General features: G+C 38.4%; 1 protein-coding gene across 5 annotated transcripts in view; it reads right to left on the reverse strand.

Moving 5' to 3' along the window:
- The window catches only part of CABCOCO1 (ciliary associated calcium binding coiled-coil 1), a 144,356-nt gene that overhangs the window by 105,423 nt on the left and 25,682 nt on the right, over nt 1-13,251 (reverse strand). For 2 of the 5 annotated variants that reach the window (XM_039482827.1, XM_039482828.1), the window contains exon 1: nt 2,607-2,698. The exons of 1 other annotated variant lie outside the window; for it this stretch is intronic. In XM_039482827.1, the coding sequence (XP_039338761.1) occupies nt 2,607-2,645 (39 nt within the window). In that variant the 5' untranslated portion in view covers nt 2,646-2,698. Of the gene's footprint in view, nt 1-2,606; nt 2,699-13,251 lie in introns of those variants that run through there. 2 more of the 5 variants (XM_039482821.1, XM_039482822.1) reach the window with 2 other exon arrangements.

The raw sequence follows: 13,251 nt of genomic DNA on the forward strand, positions 1-13,251 counted from the left end.
CTGAATACCTCCTAAGTACTGAATAACCAATGTCCAAGAGCACTTAAATGCAGTCTTGTGGCTATAGATATCAGTATCACCTCATCTAATACCATCACATGAAACTGAAAGTTTTCATTCTCAGTGTCCAGTCTGCATTGTCAGATTTTCTGGAAACACTTGAGTTGAACACACGGCTTAATTTGCAGCTCACAATTTTGATTGGTCAGACTGATTTGAACAACTCCAAAAGTGTAACATATACACCTCTGTTTTGCAGCTCTGAACTGAACTCAGGTAATAGTGTGTTCCCAGGAAACAGGACAAAATTGCTTATGGCAAATATAGGTCAGCCATGGCAACACAATCTTAGAGCAAGGGCCTGGGAATGAAGGTTCCTATTCCCACTTCTGTCACTTACTTAATTTGTGGCTTTGGCCAAGTCATTTAGGGCCAGATCTGTAAAGATATTTAGGCACATAATCATGCAAAAAGGCACCTAGAGGAATTTTCAAAAGCACCTATTTGTATATTTTGGTTTCTAAATACCTTTGAAAATTTTGCCTTTTAGCTTCTGTAGGTCTCTGTTTCTCCAACTGTAAAATGGGTATAAGTAGTATGTACTTAGCTCCAGAAGGATCTGAGGACTGCTTCATTCATATTTATAAAGCACTATGAAGCTGTAAATCTCTATATAACTGTGAAGTATCACAATTTTATTGTTAAATATATTTATTGGTTGGAGAGTCAAAGTTTAATAATATATACTCAATAGGAAGCCAGAAAAGTAAATACAATACAGATTTACGTACTGTACTAAATTATCTGGGAAGAAGTACCTTGGGTAATCTGAAATATTGGTTAATGAAGAATTATTTAGGAAATAATCAAACCTATGCAGATTTATCCTGGTGTAAAGAACAATCTCATCTGTGCCAAGGGGCCAGTTTTCACCTCATGGTAGAGTCAGACCTTGCAATTACAATTCTCTGATTCTTTCTCCCTTACAAGTTTTCCTGCATGTCTTTGAGCCACTTTTCTATCCTTCAGGGAATATGACTAATTGACTAGAAAGGGCAGAACCTTCAATTTTAAATTGTACTATGCTTTTTTTAAGTGGCTTGACCAATGATATGCTAATAAAAATATTAATGCATTATACACCTTTCCTTTTTTGTCTTTCATCCCAAAGGATCCCCTAGCACTTCACAAACTACATACATGCAGTATTGGCAGAATTCAGCCACCTCTGGAGCAGTAGAAGGCATCAAAGAGTACGTCTAAACTAGACTGTTTTGCTTCTGTTTTAATTCAAGTATCCTGCTTGCCAGGTAATATGATTTTTAATGTTTGTCTACACATGCCCAAAAGTTTGTGGCTTTCCTTGGAGTCCAGCCTAAAGCCCAATCCTGTTCCCACTTTACACTTCCAGAGAAGAGAGGTATAATGGGGCCTTAGGGTAAACTAACTAAACAAATCAAACACAAACTCCCCAAAACCACCTGCTGTACCACCATCTCCACCACATGGCCACACATTGTTCTTTGTGTTGTAATGGTTATCTGTACCACTTTTCCTTGGCAGTATTCAGAGACATACCACAGCACGACAGCTAGTTAAACACGAACAATTCAAAGTTATCTGACAGGTTTTCTATTACCATGAGTTGCAGTTATGAATGATGTAGCTAACTAGCATGTAATTTCTACCTTGCCGCTATATGAGGTAATGGCCCAACACCTTGCAACTTCTCTGTGACTTTAGTTAGGTGGAAATGGTCTCTTTCTCTGTCAGATCTGTTGCTGGTGGTTTTTATGAGGCTGGACCATGTCTTATACATGTCTTAGTAGTTGCTGCAGCAGAATCTTGTTTGCTGACCGGTTTTTTGGTGGCATTCCTCCCACCAAAGAGTCCATTTCCCACATACAATCATGTGTCAGAAGTCACTGGCACTTTCCTGGTTTGACAGTGTGCAAGCTAACTCGTTGTTACATGGTGTTGTCACAGCCTTGTTAATTTTAACAGGCTGAACAATGTGAGCACAGGGGGTTACATCTCAGTATAGGAGATGAATATATTGTGCATTGGGATCTATTATATTCCATATTTTGTAACAGGCATAGAAAGCCAAAAAAGACTTCACAGTTGTAGAGCTGAAATCTTAGATCTGACTGATTCTTTTAACTATATATATTGTGACAAACTTCCTCCTCTGCCTTGGTGGGTCCTGCGCTTATTGGCAGATTTGCTTGCCTCAGAGATTCATGGCAGCCCTCAGTTTGGCCACTTTTGCTAGTGGCTCAAACCTGCCATCCACTCAGCTAACCTCATCACTGGCCAGCATGGGGGAAACTGAGTACAATCCCCACAGTCTCTGTGTCCCACCTCATGGGTCGGGAACAGGCCAGATCCCTTTCCAATTTAGACCTTCCCTTCTGATGTTTCTCACAGACCAGGTCAACTCCTCCTGTGTCCGATCAGGAGTTGGGGGGATGGGGGGAACCCGGGCCCACCCTCTACACCGGGTTCCAGCCCAGGGCCTTGTGGATAGCAGCTGTCTACAATGTTCCCTGTATCAGCTGCGTGACAACTCCCTGGGCTACTTCCCCATGGCCTTCCCCCAGCACCTTCTTTATCCTCTGTGCAGGATCTTCCTCCTGAAGCATGATCACACTTGAACTCTTCACTTCTCATACCTTCTCACTCCCTGCTCCTTGCACACCCCCCTTACTAACTGATGGGAGGTCCTTTTTAAACCAAGTGTCATGATTAGCCTGCCTGCCATAACTGATTCTAGAACGTTCTTAATTGGCTCCAGGTGTCTTGATTAGCTTGCCTGTCTTAATTGGATCTAGCAGGTTCTTGATTACTCTAGGGCAGTGCCTGCTCTGGTCACTCAGGGAACAGAAAGCTGTTCATCCAATGGCCAGTATATTTGCCCTTTACCAGACTCCTGTACCCCAGTGGTCTGGATATGTCTCTCTCTCTCTCTCTCTCTATAAAATTTTCTAGAGTCCCTGTGGGATCCAAAAGGTGTCTGAATTGAGAAGGCTGTTGGGAGTAGTACATTCATACCAACATTTATGGCTGTACCACCTAGTTCATTGTTTTTAGTTTAGTGACTGGATTTGTTCCTGATTTCTACAGCTGTATGATTCCCATGTAGAGATGGATGAGTGGGCAGAATGGGGTTGATTATAATTGGTTTAATAACCAAAAAGTAATTTTTTCCATTGTTTGTTCAGCATTTTACTAAACATGTGGCATAATTACAGTTACATTGGCTTGTTGAAACAATGATCTTTTGTTTTATTTTCAATCTGATATTGCTTATTTTGTTGAGCTGCACTGATTTAAGCAAAATATTAATTGAAATAGAAAACAGATTTTCTTAGCATCCATGAAAACACCAGCAATTCACATTTGGTGTTCAATGCATTTAACTTCTCTTGGAAATCACTATTCACAGCTCAATTTGGTACCTCCAAACCCTCTCTTTTTTGTAAAAAAAACAGGAGTACTTGTGGCACCTTAAAGACTAACAAATTTATTTAAGCATGAGCTTTCGTGAGCTACAGCTCACTTCTTCGGATGCATAGAATGGAACACACAGACAGGGGATATTTATACATACAGAGAACATGAAAAGGTGGAAGTATGCATACCAACAGGCAGAGTCTAATCAATTGAGATGAGCTATCGTTAGCAGGAGGAAAAAAACTTTTTGAAGTGATAATTAAGATGGCCCATAGAAAGTGTGAGGAGAACTTAACATAGGGAAATGCCAGCAATGCCCCTCTGCCATGTACATTGGCCAAACCGGACAGTCTCTACGCAAAAGAATAAATGGACACAAATCTGACATCAGGAATCATAACATTCAAAAACCAGTGGGAGAACACTTCAACCTCTCTAACCACTCAGTGACAGACTTGAAGGTGGCAATTTTGCAACAAAAAAACTTCAAAAACAGACTCCAAAGAGAAACTGCTAAACAAAGACTGGGAATGGTTGGGTCATTACACCAATTGAATCTATTTCCCTATGTTAAGCTCTCCTCACACCTTCTATGGGCCATCTTAATTATCACTTCAAAAAGTTTTTTTCCTCCTGCTAACGATAGCTCATCTCAATTGATTAGACTCTGCCTGTTGGTGTGCATACTTCCACATTTTCATGTTCTCTGTATGTATAAATATCCCCTGTCTGTGTGTTCCATTCTATGCATCCGAAGAAGTGAGCTGTAGCTCACGAAAGCTCATGCTTAAATAAATTTGTTAGTCTTTAAGGTGCCACAAGTACTCCTGTTTTTTTTGTGGATACAGACTAACACGGCTGCTACTCTGAAAACTCTCTTTTTTGTGACAGTAGTAGCACATGTGCCACATGCTGCAGTAATGGGTCAGACAAACTCTAGTTTTTCCACTAAAGGAATTCCTTTGAGTGCCACATTTGGTCTTAAAAATATGCTGAGGTAGCTGCTCAGTATCAGTGTGATTGCAATAATTGTATGCAACTGTCTCATTAAAAACAATTCAACTTTATATAGCCATAAATAAGCTACTGTGCAGTTGTAATTTTTTCCCAGGCTGTTAAGTAGTATAATACAGGTACTTTTGATAGGGTAGGTAATAAAAAAATCTACCAACTATATATGTAGGCATCCTGTTTTATTTTCAGAGTCATGTTTATATTTAATATCTGTAGTGAATTATTTAACCCAAATGTAAACTGAAAATATTGTGCATTCAGAGAAAACGTAACAATATATCCAGGACGAATGTCTCTATCTCATTTTCTCTTCATGATTTTAATTCAATGCATTGAATTTCAGTCATTCATAAACTAAATATATTGTACAATCAGCTTTATGACCAGATATACAGTATGCTGAATTAAATGATTTTGCACAGAAACACATAAAATTTGTCCACTATCTTTAGGAAACAGTAGGAAACTTGCAACCTTCACTACCCACTAATATGATTCAACGTCAACTGTGAAATAATCCAGATGTTTTCTGGGTAACAGCTTCTGCAGTTATCACAGCAAGGTTTTAAAAAGAATAATTGTATGTTAGAAACATTGTACAATGGGGTCTATTCTCTAAGGGACGCTTGGAGGTCTCCAGCCACTTAAATCTCAGAGGAAGGTTTGCAATAAAATGCAAAACTCCAGATTTCAGGTTTCCCTACAACCTTGAAACCAGATTCAAAAGTCTTGGTAAGGTTCTTCTAAGTGATCCTGAGCCAATTTATAACTTTGCATTGAAAGCATGTAGTTTCTTATGGCTTGACACAAAAGCAGGTCACAGAAGCCAAAGGAAAAACAGGATGTGAAGGAGGCAGAAGTGATCCACAGTATCAAATGAAGCAGAAATGGGAAGGAGGATAAGAATGGAGTACTGGCCTTGAGACACAGTGAGGAGGAAGTTGTTTAAGATTTGGTGAGAGCTGTTTCAGAGGAATGGAGAAAGCAGAAACTGGACTAAAGTGGGTCCAAGAGTGATCTTAAGGTGAGGGAGATGACACAATGATTGTGGACCACCCAATCAGTGAGCTAAGAGGAGGGAGATAGAGTGATAGACTGGTAGAGTCAGGAATAGAGGTCTGATTCTTATTGACTTCGCTTTGGTAGTAAAGTGGCCTTACAATGGGTCCATGTAACTTTCACTTTGGTATAAATGAAAACCAGGCCATAGATTTTTAAGGATGGGAGAAGGAAGGACATATTTGTATGCAGTGGGAAAGAAGCCAGAGGAGATGGACAGGTTCACAGTGAGGGAAAGGAAGGAGGGCTGTGGTTGGGACAAGAGAGGTTAATAGCTGAGAGGGAGTAGGGTGGAGGCCAGGTGGAAGGATCACAAGTGGGAAGTCAGTGAGAGATCTCACAGTCATTAACAGGTGAAAAGTATGGGAGGTGAGGTGAGGCGAGGAAGAAAGAAACTGGGGGAAGGGGAAAGTTATGACAGATCTTGTCAGTCTTCTCCTTAAAGCTATCTAGTATGGGAAATAGTTGTGGAAATTGTATGCTTTTGTCAAATGTTCACTTTTTAATGATAATCACTACACATTTTCTGATACCCTAATTTAAAAATACTTTGGGAGAGAAAGGGGATGGAAGTAAATAAAAGTACAAGACTGTACTTCTCAATGCTTGATTATCTTCAGTGATAATTTTAGTAGAAATCTGGAGGAAAGTGAATCCAGAATTGTAGGATGGATGAAAGAACCCTGGAGGCTAATTATGGGTTCCTCATCTATTTTGTAACCACTGAGCCTTATGGCTTGGGGTTTGAAGCTGCATTAAAAAAAACCAACAGACCTTGACATCTAAATGTGCTCCATGTTTTACTATACATCATGAGCTATATTTAAACTATTTTTCTGTTTATATCAAAATTTATAGTAATTAAAATGCAACTGTAGCCATGAATGCACTGTGCTGCTCTTTCTGAAATCATAAATGCAATTTTAAATAAATAGATAATTTCCTAGAGTTTAAAGTGAATGTTTATTTCCTTATAAACTTCTTAGTGGCAATACTCCTGCTGTGAAAACAGCAGCTGAAGGAGGGTAGATTAAATTCTTTTGGCCAGATACTGTTCCTTGTTGTTTTTATTAGAAAAACTCCCACTGATTTTAATGGGAGATGGATCAGATTCTGGACTTTAATTATATGTAAGTCTCAGATGTGTATATATAATATCACCTATATATGTATACACACTAATTTTAATGTCAGCATTCCCTCATCAAGATTTACCCACACAGAAAATGCTGATCGTGTGACATATACTCACTACTTTAAAATGAGTACAATGTGAGATTTTCAAAATATCATTTGGGTTGGGGAAAAAGGCCAATGTACAGATTCTAATGATATTTAGACTCTAAGGTTTTCATATTTGGATGATATTGAGACTCCTGTATATTGAACTCTGGACCTGACTGAATTCAACTCCTCCTCCAGTAGACCTTAAAATGCATCTTAAGAGGGTTTATTTGGGAAGGTGTGTTGGTAGTTATTCAGTAGTCAGCAAACACTTCTTCCATACAGTCCCCATCATTTCAGAATTTTCAGAGGGTCCTGAGCAACCTAGTAAGCCAACTATCTTCTTCAAAAGGTATTCTGGAGGACAGGAGCGAAGAGGGCAAAATCATCCACTCACCTATCCTGCAGCAATGAAAACAAGAAACCTATTAGGACATATTAACAGACTAGAGTCACTGGCTTCACTAATGGGTTTACATCTGTAAATATTTGTGGGAATTATAAAATCAGAAAGGTATTTTTCCCCCTGAATATCTCTAAGGCGTTCAATGCTTCTGTGTTTGGACCTCTTCATGTGGACACTGTCTGATGTTCAGCTTCCTGACTGGATACAAATAGCTAGCTTTCATATTCAGAGACAATTTTTTAAAGGGGCCTCACCTGGGCAAATATATTTGCTTCTGAAAATTGAAACCAATAGGAGTTACAGATCCATAGTAGTGTTCAGAATAAGGCCCCAATTTTGCAAACTCCAAAAGCCTACATAGTAAAGCATGTGAACGTTGGGGTATTTATCCAAAACAAATCCTCCAGCTCCTTGAGGCTTCATCCATGGCTATTAATAATCCATCTTTGTTTCACCTTTTGGAAGAGAAATGTTGGACTAAAATGACAACTTACTTTCCTGTGCAGAGGCTGTTTCTCTGTGTGACTCATCTATGTATTGTATTCCAGAGCACAAGTATGAATCATAGACCACTGATAGAGGAATACGAATGCATCTGTTAAGGTATATTTCCTTCCTCACTTTTGCTTTTTTTAGTTTAAAAAATGAACACTTTTTTCCATCTAACTATGAAACTTTCCAGAATAAAATACCTCTGGGATGAAAGCAAAGTGAGCTAGCTGGCAGTGTTAGGGAATACTGCAAGAGATCTTAGTATTATAAAACAATGCAAGACCCAGTTTTTCTTGTGATTGAACCTAGCCAGAGACAGAGATTTAAGGCAAATTATTCAGCAGCATTTCTTCTGTGCTAACTTTCATATAAAAGGGAAAAAACTAATTTCTTGGGCTGGGATCATCACAATATTCAATATCTCTGCTATTAGGTATCACAGTAATAGTGTTATACCAATATAATAAAAACCAGCAGGATCTTATTAAGAGGGATAAGGCAAAGATGCCACATTTATTGTAAATACCATAACAAAACAAAAGACAGCAAAAGACAAAAGCAAACAACGTTGTTTTACTACTTATTTCTATCACTACTTATTCCTTATATATACAAACACACACCCACACACATATTCATTCACACAATCATTCATTCAGGTTCTGTATAGATGTTATAGTTACCAGCCTAGATGTTGCTCATGCCAAGTTACTGGCCAGGTATCTTGGTCATGAGGATGGAGCCGAGCCTGTGTCAGATGCATCTGATGCTCCTGGAGGCTGGCAGCAGAACCATAGACTCAAAGTCCTCAGTCTTTAGAGTCCAGTTTTATAGGAATTTATTCCTATGTCAGTTCATGAGAGTTGCTTCATTTTGCTGTTGCTAAATCAATCAGCAGGTGGCTGGCTCCATGTTGTCAGATGCTTGTTTTTCCTTCCTTTGAGGGGGTGGGGGTCATCTGGTTGATCCCACTTGACACCTTCTTCAGCCGACATTGAATTCTTCAGGCTGGTAACTCCCTAACCATTCATTCACATACATTCTCTATCTTAATCACATTTAGTTCACTGTCTCTTTACCTTTTGAGGTGTTACCAATTTAGGTGAGACTCCCTGTCTTTTAACAAGCAAAGATAAAGTGAGATGAAAACTTACAGAGGTTGGGGGTCTCTATCTATACACTATAACAGCTACTGTTTTGGCTTACTTAGAGTTAATTAATGTTTAGCAAGTTTTATACAAAGTATTTATTTGAGCTTAACAAGTTTTATACCAAGTATCTCTTTGAGCAGGCTTCACACAGACACAGGTGGTGGCTTGCAGGTTAGAGGCTAAATGTTAGGAATCACAAATTTACTTCTAACATAAACCTTAAGTTATAAAGTATCAATTAACAATAAATCAATAAATCATTTCTCATATAAACCATGTTTAATATAAAACTTCTTTAATATCCCTACAATAGGCACTCTATAAGAACCTAGATAAATTAAACATTGTTCCCAAGATTAATAGCTGATGTGTAATAAATAAATACATCTTATGAGAGTCATTGCTGATAAATTTTTAAAGAGAATATTTGACATTCATTAAAGTTGGTATGAGCATGGCCATTGACTTTAATGGGTGCAGGATCAGGCTTGTGATTGTAATGAAAGGTGTCAGAGTAACAATACTGAATATAGAAACTAAGGCCTCCTCATTTCCTTTATAGGAATAGTACCATAGTTTTACCTTGCTGCCCACAGTACATTAACCAATTGAAACAATGTGGATATTTAACTTTCTTATTTAGTCTTAATCCATTTTTAGTCTTCAGTCTCCTCTATTATGCGTGTGTCACCGGGGTGTTGTGTGTAAAGGGGGATTGCCCCCGTTTAGCATCACAATGTCGTACCAGACACTCCCCCTGAATCTGCTCTTTTTGCAGAGTTGTCAAATCTCATCGCAAAAAGTCCTCAGCCGCACCCTTGCTTGCTGGGTAGTACTACCCCCTGGCTCTAGCCCTTTGTACAGGGCGGGGCAAACAAACAGCCCGTAGCCTTCTGGCTGGGGCAAACAATAGCAAACTGGGGCCCTGATCTTCTGGGTGGGGCAGAGCAAAACAACACTCTAGCAGTGACTCCCAGTGGTAATGCCTAGTGGCAAGCATAGGGTCAGGATAGGCAAGCCTGGGTTCTGACCCAGGACCATATGAAGTGGGTAATCTCCTTATTAAGGATTCAGGTGTCAGCTCCTAACACTTTCCCTGGGTTATGTCTTACCCTTGAGTCCCCTGTGGGCTTATCCTCCTTGGGCAATGGCTTGGCGTCTCTGTCAGCCTCTGCAGTCAGGGGATACTCCATAGTGTAGTCTGGGGTACCCACCTGTGCAGTCTGGAGAGCTGATGTTTCTTCCACAGGAGCTGGCAGTGTCCATTCATCCTCCAACCCCAAGTGAACTGACTAGTTGCCTTTTATCTGTTCCCTCCCCCAGAAGCATGCGCAGCAGGGGTGAAGGAGTGTGGCCTCCTCTGCCAAAAGTGGGTGGTTAACCCCACCTGATCAGTGTGGGGTTTATTACACAATTTCAACATTTTTTTAACAGAAGGCCCTGAAGATAGTCATTCCTTTTGATTAAATTAAACTGACAAAGCCATTTTAATATTCACCTATAGATAGATATTAGGGTAGTTTGTATTTAACAGTATTGAGTTGAAGTGAATGTCTCTGCACCACACTATTTTTCTTCTGAGAAGAATATTTCATGTTATGTTTGATTCTTTACTAGTGGAAAGAGTTTTAAAAAGTAATTGCAAACTATAAGAGAACTTTAAAAATGCAAGGCTAGTGCTAATATTTACTTTATGCTGTTTCTTTGCTGCATAATTATGTATTCAAGACATGAAAAATAATACGTAAGCCTTCACAAACCTCAATCTATAATTAACATCTGACAAGATTATTTGTCCAGCTGACAAAAAATGTCACTTTTAAAGGCATAGTATGCAGATTGATAAAAACAGGCAAAGGGAACAAAATTGTTCTGTGTGTTTTCACTGGTAGAATATGCACAGTTTTTTTCCCCTTTTTATAAATACTTATAGTGACTACATTGACTTGGCATGCAGATCAAAAGACTGACAGACTTTATTCGTGTTTCTGTGCTCTACAAACAGTGATATGTACAAGCCAATCTGTGCAGCTTTGAGCCAGTAAAGGTAGTGCAAACAGAGACTTTAAAAATGAGTAGTGTACAGCTCGATTGTTAGTAATAGATAGCTAACAGACGCTATTGCTATTTCATCGAGTTTCTTACACCTCTACCTCTCATTTTTAACAAGCATCTTTGACATCTTGCCAGTAGACAGGAACAGTCATTAACTGTACAAATAGATCAATTCAGAGACTGTACAAGAATAATATGAAGTACTCTGATTTCTTGTAGTTAGCTTATGTAGAAATGGAAAGTTAATATCACTAGATTGAGATCTTTTGCATTCTATCACAGATATTGGTCGCTAAGTGAAGCTGCATCTGCAAATGAATAAAAATGACCCTGTTCATTTACAGGCAACACATTTCTTCTGTATCTGGCTGAGTTGGAAATTACCTATAGTATTTCTCTTTATTAATTTGTGTTGTTGGTGTATTATTCCAAACATCATAGTACAAGCAATTCTGTTTTAAAATACAATACTCTTTTGACTAGTACTGAAGCAAATGATTAAGAAATCACTAACATGGCAAATTATGCTAGGTCAACATATAATGCTTTCATTTTCCAGATGTCTGAATTCAAGGCATTTCCATAAGTATTCCAAGTTAATGCATTTTCCTGTTATGTCTATCAAACTGTCACTATATCCATGTTGAAGTCAAAGGCGATACATGGATTTAAAAACAGTATATCCAGAAACCTTCCTTTCCTCTGCATTTCTTTTAAAGATCTTACAGCAGATCAATTAGATTAGTACTTTATTCAAAATTGGTTGTCTTCCATTTATGACTACAGATAGTCTCAAGAGTAAGATTAGTTATGTCCTCATCCCCTTTATGATGCTATTCCAAATCTGTCCTAATTTTAAATTGTTTGAGTCAATTCTCCCCGTATAAGAACAGTGTGTTTGCCTATTTACCTGAAATTGAAGACCTCACTAACTGGGAATAAAAAAAAATTACAGCTTCCTAGAATTTAAATCTACATCCCAGACTTAGAGTGAAAGCCATTGAAGAAACACAGATAGTAATGGTGGTCAATTTTTTGTCTATTCTGTTTTTGATGGCAAATTGGGGGCGTTGATTAAGCAAAATTTGGGGAGGGAAAGTGTCTCCTTTCCATAGAAAATGTAAACTTCATTGAAAAACCAAACACATGGAAACCCAAAGTGTTTTCACTTTTTGATCAAAATCTGAAATATTTTGATCTGGATATACTACCACATTGCCTCCTATCACCATTCTTCACCAGTTGGATTTCTTCTCGCTCAGTGCACTTTTGCCATGCAAATCCCATGATGCACTTTTACAGTTCAGAGAGCGGAAACCAGGTGCATGATGGGGGACAACATGGCCTGAATAGGGAGCCCAACCTATAGAGGAGTATGGGAGCATGAGGCACCACAGGAGCATTTCTGAACTGAAACGTTGTTAGTTGGGCAAACTATTTCATTTTTCAGTCAAAATATTTTTGGTTTAGATTTTTTATTTTTACTGAAAAAGCACAATTTTCTATGACAATTTTTTTCAAACAGTTGCCATGGAAATAAGATGAAATAAATTCCCTGGTTTGGAGATTGCTGAAATTTTAATGGGTGTAGAACTGAGTCATATAGTCCATCCAGGAAGGCACTGCATTAATAGTTTGGAAGCAAATAAAGCATAAATCACCATGTTGGCATTTGACCAATACAGTAGGGGACAAAGTCTAGAAATATTATTGAAATGGCAGAATAGTCTAACCACATGCTGTTAAAAGACACAAAACTGGGCTATTATTTAATTTTCTAATTCCTAGGTTATAAATTCTTTGTGGCAGGGACCATGACTCTCTCTGTTTCCGTACAGCATTTATCACAATGTGGCTCTGAGCAACGTTGGGGCTACTTGGTGCTGCCATAATATAAAAAATAAATAATGTAACAACTTTCCACTTGAAACGTGTGAATTGTCTCTGTTTTCAATTGCTGTTCACTTCCGTGTCTATGTATTTGATTTTTGATTGTCCCTCTTATGTTTATGGTTTCAAATTCTTCCTAGTGTTACCTCTTAATTCTCTTTTGACTGGTTTGGTGTCATTGTGCAAAATTCAGAAATTTAATGTTCAATTTATTTTAAACATCAGCTGTTGATAATTCAGCTCTTCATAATTGGAATTTCTGGACCAAATTTACTCCTGCTGTATACATCTCAGCCAGGCTCCTCATTATATTGAGAACCCTATCATCTGCGGATTTAAATCCAGATAAGTCTAAAAGTAACGCCCTACTATTGATTACATGTTGTGCATCACTATATGTCTTGGAAAAAATGTGAACATGCTCTGCTTGTGTGAACATATACAGAAGTTGATTTTCTGAAAGATGCTACATATGCTGCACATCAGATAGCAGAAGGCAGGATT

Source organism: Mauremys reevesii, linkage group 7 (assembly GCF_016161935.1).
Source record: "Mauremys reevesii isolate NIE-2019 linkage group 7, ASM1616193v1, whole genome shotgun sequence".
In the NCBI taxonomy this organism is placed as follows: Eukaryota; Metazoa; Chordata; order Testudines; family Geoemydidae; genus Mauremys; species Mauremys reevesii.